At 34.1% G+C, this 20,205-nt stretch overlaps 2 protein-coding genes across 2 annotated transcripts; one reads left to right on the forward strand and one right to left on the reverse strand.

The window, feature by feature from the left end:
* Positions 1–9,518: 9,518 nt before the first annotated feature.
* LOC108339195 (pectinesterase/pectinesterase inhibitor) lies at positions 9,519–10,388 on the reverse strand. Its single transcript, XM_017576336.1, has one exon. It carries the CDS (start codon positions 10,386–10,388, stop codon positions 9,519–9,521), a length of 870 nt encoding a protein of 289 aa, XP_017431825.1.
* Positions 10,389–16,164: 5,776 nt separating this feature from the next.
* Positions 16,165–17,434, forward strand: LOC108339196 (protein EPIDERMAL PATTERNING FACTOR 2). The gene is made up of 3 exons (XM_017576337.2): positions 16,165–16,349; positions 16,655–16,698; positions 16,999–17,434. Exons 1-3 carry the CDS (start codon positions 16,250–16,252, stop codon positions 17,194–17,196), a joined length of 342 nt encoding a protein of 113 aa, XP_017431826.1. The 5' UTR covers positions 16,165–16,249; the 3' UTR covers positions 17,197–17,434.
* The last annotated feature ends 2,771 nt before the right edge of the window (positions 17,435–20,205 follow it).

Genomic DNA, 20,205 nt, shown 5'->3' on the forward strand with positions numbered 1-20,205 from the left:
TAAGACTGAGCACTTACTTAGCACAAGCGCTTGGTGTAAGACCGAGCACTACTAGACTTATAGAAGAAAGGCTTGATAAATATAATAAGATACCACTTAACTAGTATTCAAGAATGAACGATATATGAAATTAAATATAGGTATACTCAGGTTTACCATCAACACCAAGGAATGAACATTCTTGGTTGAACACTTATAGACGGATATTATAGAACAAAGACGCTCGTCCTCTACTAGGATTCTTCCCAAAGGAAAGAATCTAATTCCAACCGAGTCCACTAGAAAAACCGAACGGTCAAAGACCATTCAGTGACGAACATAAATTCTCATATGGGATTACATACTTATCATTCTTTACATCAATTCATTTCTTCAATATCTATTTTCATACTTCATACAGTCAAAACATATCAACAATCATACTTCATATTCATTCAGAAATCAACGAACGTACATACATTCAAAACAATAATCTTAATTAAATTATATAAGCTTCCCTTACCTCTAACGTGACCGAACGCTTCCAGATAGGATATATGGTTCACCTCTATACGTCCTTCTACCTTCAACGCTCAACAATTCCAAACTACACCAAGCGAAAACTCAACACTATCAGAACCACTCATTTGAGAAGAGTGATCAACACATAAAACCAGAACTTGTTTTGCATGTCCAGGAAAACGCACGACTGAGTGAAGAGAAAAACTTACCAGCTCAGCTTCACAAACCGAACGGTTTAACTGGAAGCTCTTGACGCCGGAAGTGTTTCAGCGGTGTCTGAGTGGTGATCGGAGAAGAGAATGAGTGAGATTTTGTAGAGAGAAGGAAGAGCTTTTAGAGAGAAGGAGGAGAAAATGAAGTTTTAGAATCGGAGGAAGATGGTTGCATGCAGAAAGTGGCGTGAATTTTGGAAAATTAAGTTTTACTACAACCGTCAAGAATGAACGTCCACTCTCCTGCAGCCACCTGTTTTCCACTCTCTGATTTCCAGACACCCCTCCCCCCTTGACACTTGGCGTCCACTCAGCGAGAGTTTTGAGTGCGTTTTAATGAGATTTGACATGGACGAAATTGATATTTTTTAAAAGTATGGACCAAGTTGACACATATCAATCAAACTAGGACAAAGAAAACAATTAAACTTAATTGTATTTTGTTTATGATCCCTATGACATTTTGTTTTATTTATTTTTCCTCCTACAAATCATATTTTTTTAATATTTAGTTCTTATTATATGGTTTTTATAGCATTTTTACTTTGTAGCTATGTTTCCTTTTTCATTTTGAATTAATCCATTTTAAAAATATATGACAGAGGGTATGAATATATATATCATCACTATATTATAAAAGATAATTTATTTAGAAAGATTAAAATAAAATAACAAGAAAAACATAAACTTATAATAATTAAAAGTATATATAAATTAATCGTATAAATATTTTTTAAGTTTTTTAATTTAGTAATTAATGTCTTTAATTAGATAAATAAAATAATTATTACATTTATGTCTTAAATTATTACATTGTAATTATTAATTGGTATTTAAGTAGGGAGGGTTAATAATTTAAGTTACAATTCCAATACATTTAATTTGTTAAATAATACAAAAACAAAATTAATATTTTGAATTATTTTTATTTTTATTTTTATTTTAAAAAACGGATAGACGGAACTCTAACATGAAGGCTTTTTTCTTCCTACACCCTATATTTGCCACTGTAACGCATAGTAAAGGTAGAATCAGTAAAATACCCTTGAACTATAATTTTATTCTAACTCTTCCTGATTTCGCCTTGTTGCATCATTTTGGGTTTGAATGAGCCTATATCAGCCACTCAACGGTTGCCTGCTGCCTTGCACACCATGTCGAATTGCCATCGTTGGAGTCAATATTGTCGTTGTGCACTATCACTGTTGGACACCATTTCATCGTTACCAGCACTATTGCATTGTTGTTTATGCTGAAGAATAGTTGAGTTTGTATTTATTTTATATTCTTGAATTCGTTTTCAGAAATATATTGGATTTGATTATTTAGCATGGTTGCCACATTTTGATTTACGGAAAGTTTGAGGAAAAAGATCAATACGATATAGTTTTGATAAATGGTTAAAAATAATCAAGTATAAATTATGTTCATGTTTCATCTTAAAAGATAATAGTTTATTTCCATAATAGAACATGCAAGATGCAAGTCTTTTTATTTAATACCATTTAATAGATGACATGACACTATGGAGTCTTGTTTTTATATTTGATATGTGATGAGAGGGTCGCACCTCCCACAAAAATTGATTGCAAAATTAATGTAGTATAAACTAGGAAGTGACTCCTAGGTCGTCTCTCAAGGACCAAATTGCGGTTCAGTCTCAGATCAAACACGTAGGGGGGTGGGGTTTGTGAAAGGTTTCTGAATGCAATTGAACTCAAATATGACACGAATGCAAAGAGAAATGTAAAACGGTTTCAAATAAAGAATTAAATTGATTGGTCACTACTAACATTATGACTAAAATATCACAACCAAGCAAAATAGGCAACATTAAAATGAAAAGTGTTTGAACTAAAATTAAATGCAACAATTAAGCTAAACAGTGAAAAGCTGAAAAGTTGAAATGCAAATCCATCACATAAAATAAATTAGCTTCCGTTCAAGTGAGAATACAACAAAAATAAAACCTATTGGATTTGTCTTCTTCTGAAGAAACCATACGCACATTCCAATTGAAAAGAAAATGAATCTTCATCATTTAAACCATACTTTTAAAGATAATGTGTGCAGTAGTCCAATATTAATAATCAACCAAGTGGATTCGGTTCATGCTATAAGCTAGTAAAGAAAGATAAAAACTATGGAGCTACCCCTCGTGGACGTGACACAGTAGCTGTGACCGAGAACCTTTCTCCCTAGTCACGTCCTCTTCTAGGTGCTTCACTTCTAAAAATGAAAGAAGATCCCTTTTCCCAAGGTGGCTGCTGCACCTTTTATTCTCCTGTCAGGCCGTGACCCCCTTTCAAGCCATCCTAAAAGTTCAAAAGTGAAAAACCAAGAGAAGAGTGGTGGCTGGAGCCCCTTCCGTGACTACATATTTTTAAAGCCAAAAACAATTTCTCATAGGTGGCGGCTACAGCTCCAGGCCGAGACACCTCCTTCCCGCACACCTCCAACTTCCGTGATTCAGCATTGTGCCACCTCCCTTTCTCTATCACAAGCTTCTACTGTTCCAGCACCTCCTCACTCACGGTCCTCTCTCACTCACTGCCCTCTTTACTCTACATTACACTACACTACACTACTGGAAAAACTACTCTACTGGAACCCTCCATCCCCCTCTCATTTCCGTAACCTACTTTCTTCAAAGCCAAGAAAGCCAAACTCATAGGTGGCTGCTGGACCTCTAAGTGTGCACTCGACAAAACCTTTTTCACCTCCAACCGAGAGCTCTCGCTTCTTCCTCTCTTCTTCCTGGACCGTGAATAATTTTTTTTTTTCTTCCAGCACCACGTTTTCACTTCTCTGCTGGACCGTGAGTGCTGCAGACCGTGTGCACCCCTCCAATAACAAGCCAAAATCAATTCTTCATTTTCTCACTCCGTGACGGCTGGAACAGCTCCCTCTCCATCCCGTGAGTTTTTACTTACTCCGTGCAACCCACCATTTCTCTGGACCGTGTGCTTATTTCTGCTTCCAGCCGTGGGCTCCTTCTTTGCTGGACGCACCCCTAAAATTGAAATCCACACCTCCTCTCTCATTTTAGTTTAAAATAAAATTGATGTGGCATTTTCTTTTGACCTCCAAATGTCCCAAATAATATCCAACAATTTCCCTACAATTAAAAATGCAAATAATTAGTCCAAATAATTCAAATTAATTGAAATAAGAATTTTTGGTCAAATTAAGCACAATTAGCAAAAACGGGAAAATACCGGACAATTAAGCACAATTCCCCGATTAAATTCGGTACAATAAACTAAGTGAAGTGAATAAAATATTGACTCATCAAAATAGACCACACTTAGTCTTTTGCACTCCTGGGCAAAATCAAGACGCAGATCAAGGAATAGTTCAAAGGACTTTTAGGAAGGTGACACAGACTTAGCATACAGAAAACAAAGACTAACAAGGACAGAAACAGAATTTACACAGTCCTCAAGAAATCTGGACAGAGAAAAGAAGTAGACAATTCCAACACATAATGAATCAGAGAAAGCAGATACTCATGAAATCATCCAAGCAATTCAAGACATGGCAAAATGATTAATCAGCTCAAGAGGTGAATCAAAAGTAACCAAAACCTCACAGATGCACTAACAGTGTTTCTTTCAAGTGTCTAGGGTAAAGAATGTCACTCAATGCACTCAAGAAAGCAATCACAAATAGACTTGGCAAGCCTCTAATATCAACACTCAAAACATATGCATGTACAAATCAAAAGGTCTTTTATGGGTGAAATGGGGCCAAGGACAAGGTAGGATAAATATGGATGAGAAGCTACAAACCAAAAGAAATAGAGGAGCAATGGGGAACAAGTGTAAAAACATTCAAACACACCCACAACCTCTAATTCCATCCTCTTCTTGACTCCATTATTCACAATTTTTTTTTCATTTTTCATTGTTTTTCTACTCTCTCTTTTTTTTTTTTTTTTTTCATCCTGTCTCTTTTCTTTACTCTATTCAGCACACAATTTCAAGAGACAAGATACACAACATATTTACAAAAACAAAACAAGAAGAGGAACCAACTAGCCAATTCATCAGAATCCCCAAGGAGACCACACTTGTTCCCAAGACACTTCCAAAGCTCCAAAGTTCCCTAAGGTTAAGGTAATCATGGTTTTTCACTTAGGGCTAGTGTATGAGCTTCAAAACAAAGAATTGAGGAAAGTATAGGCTCAAAAGGGGTTTTCAAAGGATCAGAACAAGGTAAGCTTATTTGGCTAGAGAGGCTCAAAAACAAAAATGCCTTTATCACTTCCAAACATGCATATCAATCAAGAATTGTCAACAAGAGTCAAGCCAAGTCATATGCGCAAGCAATCAGGAGACATATCACACACAAGAAAGAACATAAAGTGGCTCAAATCTCACACAGGGTAATTGTCACAATCAGTTCAACCTCTCAAACATCATAATCATCTTCCCAAGCAAAGAAAAACAAGGGATTTCAAACCAATAAGTATCAATCAAGTGAAGTGAAATGATAAGTCTACAACCCAAACAAAGTCCAGAAATCAAGAGAAACATGTAAAACTGTACACAAAACAAAACAAACACTACCTAGAAAAAGAAAAAAAAATTTAACCAAGAAAAACAAAAACTATCAAAGAAAAATAAAAATCTCCCCCAATAGACCACACTTAAACTACACAGTGTCCTCAATGTGTCACAAACAATAAGATCAGAAATCAGAACAGTGAACAGATCATGGACAAGTGCAATAAAAGTACGGAAAGGGGGAGAAGGGAAAAAGAAAACTCCCCTGGTCATGGTGGCAGTTGCCAATTTTGGACTATCAGGGAGATGTCTTCCGTCATAGGATCCAACAGGGAAGTTTTGAGGAAGAATTTCTTCATCCTCCAGATTTGATCTAGCAGGGAAATGTCTTCCACAGCTGGATCTAAGAAGCAAAGATTGTTGATGAGTGGGTTCAGCCGGTGCCTATTGATATTCAAACTATTGTGTATGTAAGCACCCTTGTCTTCCACTGTGGGTGTTTGTTGGTCAAATTCATATGTACCTCCTGCAACATGGTTAGTACATTGTGGCTCCAAAGAATTGACACGCAGGGGTATAAAACCCAATCCCAGTGTAACAGGCTGAACAACAAATATACTCTCAGAACATGAATCAATTTCAAATTCAAAAGCAATATCAACAACAGACTCAGATTCATGTTCAGTGCATGGAGAATAAACATTTGGATGTGATAGCAAAAAGTGGTTCTCATCATGCATAGAGGGAGAATTAAAAACATTCTCATCAACAATATAATCATCAACATACCCCTCAACAGCATAATCATCAACATAATCAAATTGAGGTATGTTTACCTCCACTTCCCTGAAGATTGGTAAAGTGGTGGAATATGAAAGTGGTCTACCTGGCTCACAATTTCTGCTTATACTTTCCTGGTCCTCCAAATCATCATCAGGATCTATCTCCTCAATCGCAAGAATAGGGACATTTGAAGGTGGGAGAGTAGGTGGCACAGTAGTAAGCGCATGACTCTGCTCCCCATCTCCTATGTGGATGACACTAACATCATCTGGAATCTGAACAGTCTGAAATGGTAACTCTGAATCTTGAGACTGTTCCTCAGTGAGTTGAGTGGCCATCTGCCCTATCTGATCAGTCATATTCTGAATGGCAGCTCCTATTTCCTGCTGAAACTGCATGTTCTCTTGCTGAAACTGAAGGTTCTGCATGGTCATCTGCTCCAACAACTCCTGCAATGTAGGCTCAGAAGTAGAAAGCTGAGGAGCTATTTGGACAGGAGCATCATGTTGTTGACTCTGGTATTGCTGGACTGGTGGAGGCATAAAAGCATTCTGAGGTGGTGCTTCCTGATATTGCTGTGGAGCATCATACCATCCCAAACTAGTGTCATTCCATCCAAGACCGTTGTTGTAAACATATTGCACAAGGGAAAATTTGCTCAGAAACTGATGCTCAAGATATCCCCAATCGGTAACGGATCTCAGAGGAAGAGAGTCTTTCCAATCCTTAGCTGCTCCTTGTAATGAATGCGGAAATGCGCTCAAGAAAATGTAATCAAGAGGGACATCTGGAGGCTTCATTGAAGAGCACATGATGTGGAGCTCCTCCAAATGTCTGTGTGGGCATTCTCCTGCAAAACCATGAAACTTAGGCAGCAAATGTATCAGTCCAGGGGTGAGATCGCAATGAAGATCATCCTCCTTAAGTGAAACCGGCTCACAAAGAGCACTCTCAGAAATTAGAGGATGAGTCATATTGTTCTCAACATAGAAATCAGCAGAATATGAATTACAATCATAGTAACATGCAGAAGGGGAATCATAATCAGAGGCACTAGCAAAACAAGTAGTATTCACGAAATCAAAATAGGTAGACATGGAAAAAGAAGAATACTAAAAATCACGAAACAAATAAAACACAACACATTTATACGTGGAACACGCACACACAAAACAGAACATCACATCACATCACATCACATCACAACACAAGACAAAACACAACACACACAAACACAACAAAAACCTAAGACCGAACCATTGGTCCCCGGCAGCGGCGCCATTTTGATGAGAGGGTCGCACCTCCCACAAAAATTGATTGCAAAATTAATGCAGTATAAACTAGGAAGTGACTCCTAGGTCGTCTCTCAAGGACCAAATTGCGGTTCAGTCTCAGATCAAACACGTAGGGGGGGGTTTTGTGAAAGGTTTCTGAATGCAATTGAACTCAAATATGACACGAATGCAAAGAGAAATGTAAAACGGTTTCAAATAAAGAATTAAATTGATTGGTCACTACTAACATTATGACTAAAATATCACAACCAAGCAAAATAGGCAACATTAAAATGAAAAGTGTTTGAACTAAAATTAAATGCAACAATTAAGCTAAACAGTGAAAAGCTGAAAAGTTGAAATGCAAATCCATCACATAAAATAAATTAGCTTCCGTTCAAGTGAGAATACAACAAAAATAAAACCTATTGGATTTGTCTTCTTCTGAAGAAACCATACGCACATTCCAATTGAAAAGAAAATGAATCTTCATCATTTAAACCATACTTTTAAAGATAATGTGTGCAGTAGTCCAATATTAATAATCAACCAAGTGGATTCGGTTCATGCTATAAGCTAGTAAAGAAAGATAAAAACTATGGAGCTACCCCTCGTGGACGTGACACAGTAGCTGTGACCGAGAACCTTTCTCCCTAGTCACGTCCTCTTCTAGGTGCTTCACTTCTAAAAATGAAAGAAGATCCCTTTTCCCAAGGTGGCTGCTGCACCTTTTATTCTCCTGTCAGGCCGTGACCCCCTTTCAAGCCATCCTAAAAGTTCAAAAGTGAAAAACCAAGAGAAGAGTGGTGGCTGGAGCCCCTTCCGTGACTACATATTTTTAAAGCCAAAAACAATTTCTCATAGGTGGCGGCTACAGCTCCAGGCCGAGACACCTCCTTCCCGCACACCTCCAACTTCCGTGATTCAGCATTGTGCCACCTCCCTTTCTCTATCACAAGCTTCTACTGTTCCAGCACCTCCTCACTCACGGTCCTCTCTCACTCACTGCCCTCTTTACTCTACATTACACTACACTACACTACTGGAAAAACTACTCTACTGGAACCCTCCATCCCTCTCTCATTTCCGTAACCTACTTTCTTCAAAGCCAAGAAAGCCAAACTCATAGGTGGCTGCTGGACCTCTAAGTGTGCACTGGACAAAACCTTTTTCACCTCCAACCGAGAGCTCTCGCTTCTTCCTCTCTTCTTCCTGGACCGTGAATAATTTTTTTTTTTCTTCCAGCACCACGTTTTCACTTCTCTGCTGGACCGTGAGTGCTGCAGACCGTGTGCACCCCTCCAATAACAAGCCAAAATCAATTCTTCATTTTCTCACTCCGTGACGGCTGGAACAGCTCCCTCTCCATCCCGTGAGTTTTTACTTACTCCGTGCAACCCACCATTTCTCTGGACCGTGTGCTTATTTCTGCTTCCAGCCGTGGGCTCCTTCTTTGCTGGACGCACCCCTAAAACTGAAATCCACACCTCCTCTCTCATTTTAGTTTAAAATAAAATTGATGTGGCATTTTCTTTTGACCTCCAAATGTCCCAAATAATATCCAACAATTTCCCTACAATTAAAAATGCAAATAATTAGTCCAAATAATTCAAATTAATTGAAATAAGAATTTTTGGTCAAATTAAGCACAATTAGCAAAAACGGGAAAATACCGGACAATTAAGCACAATTCCCCGATTAAATTCGGTACAATAAACTAAGTGAAGTGAATAAAATATTGACTCATCAATATGGTATAAATAATAACCACATAAAAGTAAACAAACATCTTACTATACGAAAACATGTGAATGATTATGCTATGTTACGTTCTATTATTTATGCAAAAGATATTCAATATCAAAGGATGAATCACCTTAGAAAATCTCTTCAACACAAGGTAAAATTGTTTTTATTCATAAATTTCCTGAAGTACACATTGTTAAGTTTGGAAGAATTATCTATTTTGTATGGCATGACACAAGTTCGTGGAGAAACACATTGTCTATAACTACATCTAACTACCGAGTTATGCAAGAAGAAAAGAGAAAATAAATTTTGCATGGACTGTATTTAATGTATTGTTTAATGGGTTAAATATGTTTTTCATCCTTTAAGTATCACACGATTTTGGGTTTAGTCTCTACTCGAAACTTTGATGGTTTTTAGTCCTCGTAGTTTTAGTAGATGTGGCAAACGACAAGGTCACGTCTTATGCCAGCTTACCTCTTCAGTCTTTGTCACGTTCGTCTTCTCCGGAAGAGCAGAGCCTCCATCGGACCAGCCGCCATGCCGGACCTTCCGCTCAGGCCAAGGCGTCGCCGGCGACACCAATCGCCACCGGGACCATTGTCGGTTGGCATCGATTTCTCTCTCCTTGCCTTTTCTCCGCGCGCGAGAGAAGCTCTCTCGTTCCTCCGCCAATCGCCACCTGAGAAAGTCGAGCCTCGCACGAAAGAAGCTCTCTCAATTAGCGACACGACTTCAACCTCCGGATTTGGAGGCAAAACAGCAACGAACATGGCTAAAGAGCTTCTTGCTCTCGAGATCAAGTCCTGAACCTCTGCCTCCATCACCCTTGGAGCTCGCCCCTTCAGTCCCTCCAAGTAAGTTACATGATTGGTGAGCACCCTTCTTAGCCAAGTGTGGGCATCTTGCGCCGAATCAGTGGTCCCTTTGGTTAGGTTGGCCTTTGAGTCCCAAACTCTGTCCACGGACAACTCCATCAGCTCCACGCAATCCCGCAAAGCGGCTTCTTCTCCTGGATTGTTCATCCTCACCCTCATAGCGTTGGATGCCCCTATCACTCTCTCAATGTGTGAGGTGGATTTCATTAAAAAGGATTTGAGCAATCCGAATCTATGGTTTTGTGTGGCACCGAACATCGGATCTTGTTCCACTTCCAAGACATGTGCCAAGCAGGCTGAAGGATCAATTGCATGATCACAAACACGGTGAGAAATGTCGTGGTTGAATAAGGGAGAGGGTTTTGAGATATAGGAAGCAATAAGAGCTGATGAAGTTAGCACAACAGCTACAGAGAAGATTAAGCATATAGTTTTGGAAACGGATTTTCTAGGGTTGTCTAACAAAGATTGGTGTGTTTCCATTCTTCTGATCAGTGTGTCTGTTGTTGCTTATCTATTTTTTGCTTCACTGTACTTATAGTTGGATGAATTCAATCACTCGTTCTGAACAAGGATACCATGTGACTTGCTCTCTGAAATATCTCTTCTGTCTTTTTAGTTTTACAGTGATGCAAGTATGGACTCTCTTACAAAGTTTCTTTTTTTTTTACTTCACCTAATAAATATTTTTTTCCGATTGAACAATAAATATCTCTTCTCGACTTTCTCAGGTGGCGATTGGCGGAGGAACAAGAGAGCTTCTCTCGCACGCGGAGAAAAGGAAAGGAGAGAGAAATCGACGCCGACCGATAATGGTCCCGGTGGCGATTGGTGTCGCCGGCGACGCCTTGGACTGAGCGGAAGGTCCGGCACGACGGCTGGTCCAATGGAGGCTCTGCTATGCCGAAGAAGACGAACGTGACAGAGACTGAAGAGGTAAGCTGGCATAAGACGTGGCCTTGCCGTTTGCCACATCTACTAAAAGTTAACGCCGTCTAATTTTAAGGACTAATAGTAAGAGTTTTAAAACTATGAGGACTAAAAACCATCAAAGTTTCGAGTAGGGACTAAACCCAAAATCGTGTGATACTTAAAGGATGAAAAACATATTTAACCCTTGTTTAATATCACTCTCGTCCAAAAAAAAAACCTTCAAAAAGATTTGAAGCTTTCAAAGACAAAAATGGTTTCCTAATAACTATTTTCTCCATAACTATATAAAGCAACTCTAAAAATGAGAAGAGAGAGATTGTGTTGTATAATGCCAAAACTTTATTTAGTTTAAAATGATCCAACAAGTATTTTATAAGCTATTAGTTCTCTTGATGTAATACATTGGGATAAAATCATTAGAACTGAAATTTGATCAATCGAGAAAAATAATATTTGGACCTTAGTATAGACTTATCTAAATAAGAAAAACTCATTTATTGTAAATAATCTTTAAGAAAAAGTATATCACCTTGATGGATTCATAGAGTAGTATATGAAAATATTAGTAGCAAAATGTTTTACTCAAAAATCCAACATAGATTACTTTGATACTTTTGCCCTTGTGATTAGGATTTCCTCTATTTGAGTTTTGTTAGCTCTAGTTGCTTATCCATAAGCTAATGATACACTAAATTGATGTTAAGATTACTTCTCTAAATGATGAATTAGAGAAATAAATTTATATGATTCAACTTGAAGGGTGTGTTTTTCTTGGTCAAGAGAACAAAGTGTGCAAACTTTTAAAATCTTTAAATGGGTTGAAACAAGCATCATAACAATAGCATGAGAAACTTGATAATGTGTTATGTTGTGATGGTTTTTCATCTAATGATGCTGATAAATGCGTGTACTCTAAATTTGAACATGGTGATTGTGTCATTATATGTTTGTATATGGATGTTAATATTTTGTACATGCAATGAAATTGTCTTTAGAACTAAATTATTTTTAGGTTCTAAATTTGAAATGAAAGATATTGGTGAAGCTAATATGATTTTAGATGTTAGAATCATAAGGTAATCGATTATCACAACAAAAAAATAATTTTTGAAATAGTTTCTATAATAATTGATTACTGCTTATGATAATCGATTATAAGTGACAGTTGCGAAATAGATTCTTCAGTTTCTGACCTAATTTTCAAAATATAAGTCATAAGTATTTAACATAAACCTAATTTCAAAAAACTTTTCACTCAGAAATTTAAGAGTTGTATGCTAGAACTCTCAATATTTGTGAAAAGAAAACTTTGAAAAACATAGTGTGGGTAGAATAAGAACTTTCATTAAACGTGTCTTGTGATTGAGTATTATTATTTTTGTTAGAAAAATTGTTAATCATTTGTGTGTCAAAAGAGATATTGTTCATTCTTTGTATGTTGAAGTTCTTGATTTTATTTAATGATTAGTTAATTCCTCTTTAGACATATATCTACAAATGATTGTCCTCTCTAACAAACAACCTTGTAATTCTTCTTTCATCATTACTCACAAAGTCTACTTAGTCATAAGTAACTGGTTTACTAAAAATAGTCATCTAGTAACAAAGAGTGGTTGTTGTTAAAAAATTGATTGAAGTAGAAGTGATTTATGAAAAAATGTTTGATTAGTCTTCTAGAATGAAAGTTTTTCACAAGAATACATTATTAGGGTTCCGAAATGAACATGGAAAATATTTCAAAATAACTATTCAGAAAACATATGTTGCAAAATGAGTTTGGTGGCTCCTCATATATTTCCATTCGAACTCTGCATTTATTGATTTACCCGTGAACCTTTCTAGCTACTATATCATCTTCTTGGAACTTTATTGCTGCCATGTTTAAGATACTGGGAGTTCTAGAAGGCCGTTTGAGTTCTGGAAGTTTTATATATAGCAAAAAATATAAATTTAAACTAGATTAAAAAAATTGAAAATTAGTTTGATTATGTGAGTCCAAATTTAAAATCCAATATATATTTTAATGGGAATTCAAAAGAGACATATTTATTGATGTATGAATTAAAAAGGTCATAAGAAGTTTGAAGTGAAGCAGTGGATTTCGGTACAAGAAATGGGTTCATTTATTCCGAAACCATGATCTCACGTTTATCTCAGTTACTACTTTAACTCCTATCACGTCTGCATCTCTTCCTTCTTATTTAATTTTCTGTCCCCACTTCATTGCTTCACATCAAAATAAATAACAAAGGATAAAACAAAATCAATATTAAAACTAAGTGGGAATAAAATAAAATAATAAATATGTAATGTTTAACTGTTTTTTTTTTAAATATGATAAATAATGTGGTGATTTTCTCCCAAATTATTTATCTTCACTCCTATAAATACAATCAATTTTATTTTCAATTATCCTCAAATTTTTTTCATCATTCATTTATGGCTAACACAAAAATAGTTTACTATGTCATTGAATTTACATTAAGTGGGTTAAATATGTTTTTGATCCCTTAACTTTCAGTGAAAATTGGAATTAGTCTCTCTTCAAAACTTTGGACTAATTTAGTCCCAAACTTTAGAAATGTGTGAATTTAGTCCTTTTAACCCAATTTTGTTAACTTTATTTGATGTTTCAAATGTATTTCTCAGTGAATATTGAAGCAAAAATGTGTCAAACGGTGTAAACAACTCAAATGCTATCATGAAACGCACTTAAAACATCAAAATAAACCTAACAAAATTTAATTAAAAGGACTAAATTCACACATTTCTAAAGTTTGGAGACTAAATTAGGCCAAAGTTTTGAGGAGGGACTAATTCCAATTTTCGCTGAAAGTTAAGGGACCAAAAACATATTTAACCCTATATAAGTAATAGACGTAACATTTTTGGAATTAAATGATCAATATTTATATTTGACTTATAGAATATTAGAAGCAGGAAAGATAATTTTATTTCTTATAAGTTAGATATAAAAACTCATTTTTACGTATAACTCTTATAAGTTAGATATAAATATGTTTTAAGAAAAAAAAGTTTAAAATTCTCACTTTTCTTCACGGACTCTTTTATAAGTTAGATATATATATTAGTTATGTTTCTCTTATATTTTGAGATGGATATTGGTTTGGCCCTTTAATCTCTGTTTGAAAAAAATTAGTTTCTAAAATAAAATTTGTTTTGGAAAAAATAATCATGTTAGTTCGTCAATATTAAATTTGTGGACATAACATTATATTTTCAAAATCAGTTTAGTCCCTAATAATAAAATTTAAAGACTAGAAAATATACAGGGTAGTTTTGTTTTCTTAAAAATAATTTTGTATCATTTGATTCTTTTATTATAAATATAAAAGATAACGTTTATCATAATTCAATGTTTTTATTGTAAATATAAAGTATAACTTATGCTTTCAAAAATATTTATTTAAAAAAAAATTTATATATAATACAATTTATATATTAAAAATATTTATTTATACTGAATTTTATAATAAAAATAATACTTATCTTATAAATCTAATTACTTAAATATATTTATTGAAAAATGAGAAGAAAATCCTTCGAGAAAATAAAAAATGAAAAGTTAACGATCTTTAAGAACAAAATTTCTAGTTTTTAATTTATAATATATATATATATATATATATATATATATATATATATATATATATATATATATTAGATGAGTCTGTTAATTTACATTACACAAATTGAGTGTATTAATATATATTAGACGAGTTTGTCTATTTACTAGTTAAACAAGAGTTTTATAATACAATTAAAAGAGTCTACATATGCATTAATTGGACTACTATGTTCATATAGTAATTAAACAACTCTAGCAACAAACATTAGATGAGTATGCTTATATACTTATTAAATAAGTCTAGCACTAATTAGATATACACAAATTAGACGAGTTTGTTAACACACATTAAACAAGTTTGTTCACTCGCTGATTAAACGAGTCTTACAATACACATCCATGAGTCTAAATATACACTAATTAAATGAGTCTAGCAATACATATTATATGAATGTGTCTATATACTAATTAAAAAGGTGTGACGCGATTTCATTAATCTATCAATATTAATTAAGTGAGATCTATCAATAAAAATAAAACCATTAATATAGAAATCAGACAATTTTTTTATAAACTAAAACTAAGAGACTAAAAATATGTAGCCTTGATTAGAATAAGTGAAAAAAAAAATTCTTTTATTTTCATAACTGCATGAATTTGATGTTCAAAATATAATTGTTGGGTATTTTTGTCTCACATTCTTTTGTTAACTATTTAATTTTTAAAATGTGACATTAGTAGTTAATATGAAAAATAATGAAAGAGATAGATGATGTAATTCACATGACAATAATAAATACATTCAAATGCATCATTATCATTCACATCTTAACCTGACACTAGTAATTAAGATGACATACAAAATTAAATTATCAATGTCACTTAAATTAAATTACGTGATCAATGCAAATAAATACAACTTTTTTTTATCAATTTATATTTATAAGACAGCAAGTATATTATAAAAAAAAAATGGTACAAGAAACTCTGCCATTAACTATGGGCCCATTTCATGCTCAAGAACCTTCCTATTGTATAATTGTGTATCTTTTTATGGCAACATCTCAAGCTAATTCATAAATATGAAATGTCTACATCAAAATAATATAATTTTTTACATGCATATGTATTTAATTTTTATATAATTACAAAAACTAATAAATTTTTTATTATAATAATTATTAAATTAGAAAAATTTTCATAAAACAAATTTATAATTTGATTATAGATAACTTTTATTTATGATAAATAATTTTTTTAATTATGTATAGTTATTTTTGCTTAAAAGAAAAATTATTTAAATGGTAAAATAATAAAAAATCTCATTTATTAATGTTATAAATGATATATATACATATAAGATTAGTTATGAGTCTAGATATAAACATTTTGTATGTTATTTTTTACACTGTTGCAAGCATTCAGACCTCTCAACAGTGCATCACATAACAAAACACCCATTGCTTTTATTTAACCACTATCACTTTTTTTTATTTACTTATTAAAATCTTTCACTAGTAGTTAATAATAACAGTGAACATAATAATAATAATAACAATAATAATAATAATAATAATAATAATAATAATAATGTTTTTATTTTAGAATAGTAAGAAACCTTGTGAAAGCTTCAGAAGAGGCGTGGATCATGTGAAATGCAGCAGGTGTACCTCATTGTACATTTAAAAGGACTTTTGCATCTTCATGTATATAATTCTACATTCACATCAACAATTTTCTCCCTAACTTTCATCTCCATCTTCTTCACTTTCATCAACAATTCATTCTACTGATCAAAATAGTCTTCTTAGTTTCACAGAATATGACCATTTTCTCAATTCAGGCCTTCAAGTTTTTCTTTCTACTTTCCTTCTTCATTTCACTTTCTAATGGCTTCGGCCTTGGGATCATCCCTAATCATGGTAAGTAAAAATCTCTACTTTACTTAATGTTGCAGAACTTCATGCACACATGCTCCAATCAAATGTATCAGTAAAACCTTAAAGACAGTACAATGTTTTGAATTTGTTGTGTAATTAACATGCAGCTAACACTTCTCAGTGAACTCTGCATCAAGTATAAAATTGAAATTTTCTAGAATAAGTGTATTATATTATTTTAGTAACAAAGTGTCTCTTTATATTTGCTCATTATTATGACTATGTTGCCGTTTAAATGACCATTTACTGCAGAACATTCATGTGTGTTTGTTTTTATTTTTCTTCAGCTAAGTCTATCAATTTGCAGCAGAAAGCAGCAGCAACTGAAGAGGTTTGTTTCCAATAATTTAATTTCACTGTTCATAGAATCCAACCATATCTAGCTATGTTTGAATAAACTTATCCATGGACACTTGTAAAATAAAGATACTTTTTCTCTTTTGAAAATTGTTACGAAAAACCGAGTATTTTTTGCTGAAAAAAGGTTAGAATTCAAAACTTACTCATTGGAATGATTAATGGTTGTTCAGCTACTTGTAATTTGTTAAACAACAATGATAAAATTATCATTGAAAGTATATATTGATGTAAACATACATATTTTTCATCCATGAATAATTTTTGTTTGTAGAATGGAGCAAAGAAAGACATGAGAATGGAACTGTACCCAACAGGGTCTGCTTTGCCAGATTGTTCTCATGCATGTGGTTCTTGTTTTCCTTGCAAGAGGGTGATAGTGAGCTACAAGTGCATGGTTGCAGAGTCTTGCCCTGTAGTTTATAGGTGCATGTGTAAAGGGAAATATTACCATGTACCATCCAATGGTTGAGACCATATGTTTATGTTTGAGAGTGGTTGATCATAGTTAAAATTCTGAAAAAGATCTGTGACAGAAAATTTGACAATTTAGTTTAGAGTAGTGTAGTGTAGGTTGGTTAGACTCTACTTTTGCCTTATTAAAGACATGACAACTTTGTCAGCAAAGTAATGAATGTTCCAAAAATGAAACATGATCCATGCTATAAGGAAATGTTTGTTTACTTCTGAGTACTGCAGTTTTTTCTGCTATATATGGAAGTACAAAGTTGTGGTAACAGAACCAATTTTAATTTTCCTATCAACATATTTTACATCCTATTTACTTGAAAGATAAATATTTTAATTTATGTTCGAATTTTTCTATCCATACTAGAAATCTCTAATTTGAATGGATCAAAGTATAATAATTAATAAAATAACAGTAAAATTCAATACAATAATTTATTTCACAGTGAAAGATTTTTATATTTATTCTGGAAAGGAGTCAGTTTTCACAATGAACAAATAAAAGTTCCACCTTTTTAATGATTTTTATTGAATTTAAATGTTAATTAAACTGATTAGTTGTACAAACTGAATCTTTTAATCTAAATATTTGTACATATTTATGCAAATAATATGATCAATTGAGTATGTAATGTTCAAATTTGAATAAAAAGTTGAAGTATAAATAAAAATAATATGGGATTTTAACATTGAATGTAAAGTAAACAACAATAAGAATGTGAATAATTTAATGAACAAGTGGAAAATAAATAAAAGATAAATTCCAATGGTTATTTCTTCAAAAAGAAAACTTACATATTAATACATTTTATGTACTCTGTTATCAAACATTCACTTGTTTTTTCTTTTAAGGCATAAACACCTAAAAGTGTTCATTTTTAAAGCAGGAACTTGATATTGGCATGACTAGCAGTTGAAGAAAGAAAATGGAATTTTAAATTTTGTATTCTGTTAGTAAAGTGAAAATTTATACTGTGCATGGTCAATCTCATGAATAAATAGTTTATTGGACCTATTAAGTTACATGTTTCTGTACTTTGTGCAAGTGACAGGCTAGCTATTTACCATCAACACTGAGTTCACTTCTCTAAATAGGTGAAAGTGAACACCAAAATTTAATGAACAAGTAAATAGTACTCTTTGGAATTTTTCACCCAACTAACAACTCAACCTCTCAAATTAAACCAAACCAAAATATGTGAGGACAAAGTGGTGAAATATGGAAATCTCTGCAATTGATTGCAGAGTAACTTACAGCTTTTAAACATCAAGTTCGGACAACAAATTCATTCAATGAGCCAAAATCAACAAGTATAAAAATGTCTAAAAGGGGAATATAAATATGTCTCCACAACTTTTAAGACAAGTCCATCACTCGTTTAGTGACGTGTTACAATTGAAATCATTATTATTTTTATTTATCGACAAATATTAGTTATTAATTTTGTTATTAAAGAAAATTGAATCTATAATTTCTTTCTTTTCTTTTTAAATTCTTTAAACCAAATTTATCTCTTCTAAATATTAATAAAGAAAGTAAACTCATAATCTTTCACACCTTCTTTTTCAACTTTTATCATTAATTATAAAATGTATAACGAAATGAAGCTTTTTCTCGCCTTGGTTTAATCAAAATGTCATTGAAATAGAGAACAGTTTGGGAAAGTTGGTTAGGAACAAAAGAAGTTAGTTGTTAGTCGAGAGAGGATATAAATAATAACAGAATAGGTGGAGAGAGGATTATCAGATATTTTTCTTGTGGGTGTAGAGTGGACATTTTTCAGTGGAGGGAGGGAGACTTTTTTGAGACGTATAATTGTATTTCTCTTTATATATATTACAGATTCAATAATATACATACAAATACTTTAATCTTCTTTTGTTGTTAAGAGTTATTGTGAGAAGAGAGTGTTCTGTTTGGTTTCCTGAACAAAGGAACCTAACAAGTTGGTCTGACCTGCCGGATCGGTATCGGAGGAGCAATAAGAGTGTGTGAAGAAGAAGAATGGAGGCGAAACTAAACGCACTAGAAGGAAGGATAGAGGGACGAATGGTCGCAATTGAATCGACAATAGAAGAGTTGAAAGCGGAGACGAGAGCGGTAACTCGCAAATTCCAAGCGTTTGGCCGCGCTCGAGAACAACGAATCCGAAACCAGCATCGGAGCTCCAAAGGAAGTCGTGAGTCTGTCACTGTTGGACACGAACGACGACTGCCGGAGAACTCGAAGGAGGAATCGGAAGAAGACATAGGAGAAGTTCGACGCAGTTGGAGGAAGCACGTTGAACTACCTAGTTTTGAAGGTACGCAGGTGGAGAAAATCTTCGACCTCCAGAGCATGACGGAGAAAGAGAAGATGAAGTTTGTCTATAGATGCATGGAGGGAGGTTTGGCGAGTTATTGGTTCCGCTTCTGGTGGAAGAAAACTAGACACCCAACTTGGAAGACATCCACCTACAATCTGACGCAGAGGTTTGGCGGAATGGTGGGGAAAGGCGGTACGTCATGGGGAAGATGTAACTCAAGCTCGGAGATAGTCGTGGGGATGGAGACGTATCGGGGATCGTCGGAGGGGTCTGCCAATGCCAGCGGAGGGCAGGAAGACAAAGAAGATGAGGTAGAGGAGGGTCCCAAAATCGAACAAAAAAATGGAGTTATCTGTATTCTCTGTAGGTGGTTTAACGCAGTATAAAACAATGAAACTACAAGGTTGGGTTCAAGGGAGAAAGGTATGGGTGTTGATTGATGGTAAGGTGAGTCATAGCCTTATTTCCACCAGATTGGTGGAGGAATTAAGGCTGAAAAGTGAGGATACTGATAACAAAGCACCATCTAGAGGATAGGGATGATGGAGGAAAAATGAACCCAAGATCATCATTCAAAGCTTTTCTTGAAGTAGTCAAAAGAAAAAGTTTTCCTTAGGAAGTGTTAGATATCAATGTTATTCACTCATACAACTAATGATAAGAGATTCTTTCCAAAACACTAAGATCACCGGTCCAAAGACTTCAAA

This window comes from Vigna angularis, chromosome 5, assembly GCF_016808095.1.
Source record: "Vigna angularis cultivar LongXiaoDou No.4 chromosome 5, ASM1680809v1, whole genome shotgun sequence".
In the NCBI taxonomy this organism is placed as follows: domain Eukaryota; kingdom Viridiplantae; phylum Streptophyta; class Magnoliopsida; order Fabales; family Fabaceae; genus Vigna; species Vigna angularis.

Bases quoted from the DNA above. Each gene is read 5' to 3' on its own strand.
- LOC108339195 (XM_017576336.1), bottom strand. From the start codon at position 10,388: ATGGAAACACACCAATCTTTGTTAGACAACCCTAGAAAATCCGTTTCC.
- LOC108339196 (XM_017576337.2), top strand. From the start codon at position 16,250: ATGACCATTTTCTCAATTCAGGCCTTCAAGTTTTTCTTTCTACTTTCC. The intron at 16,350-16,654 runs GTAAGTAAAAAT...ATTTTTCTTCAG, and splicing joins TGGGATCATCCCTAATCATG to CTAAGTCTATCAATTTGCAG. The intron at 16,699-16,998 runs GTTTGTTTCCAA...TTTTGTTTGTAG, and splicing joins AAGCAGCAGCAACTGAAGAG to AATGGAGCAAAGAAAGACAT.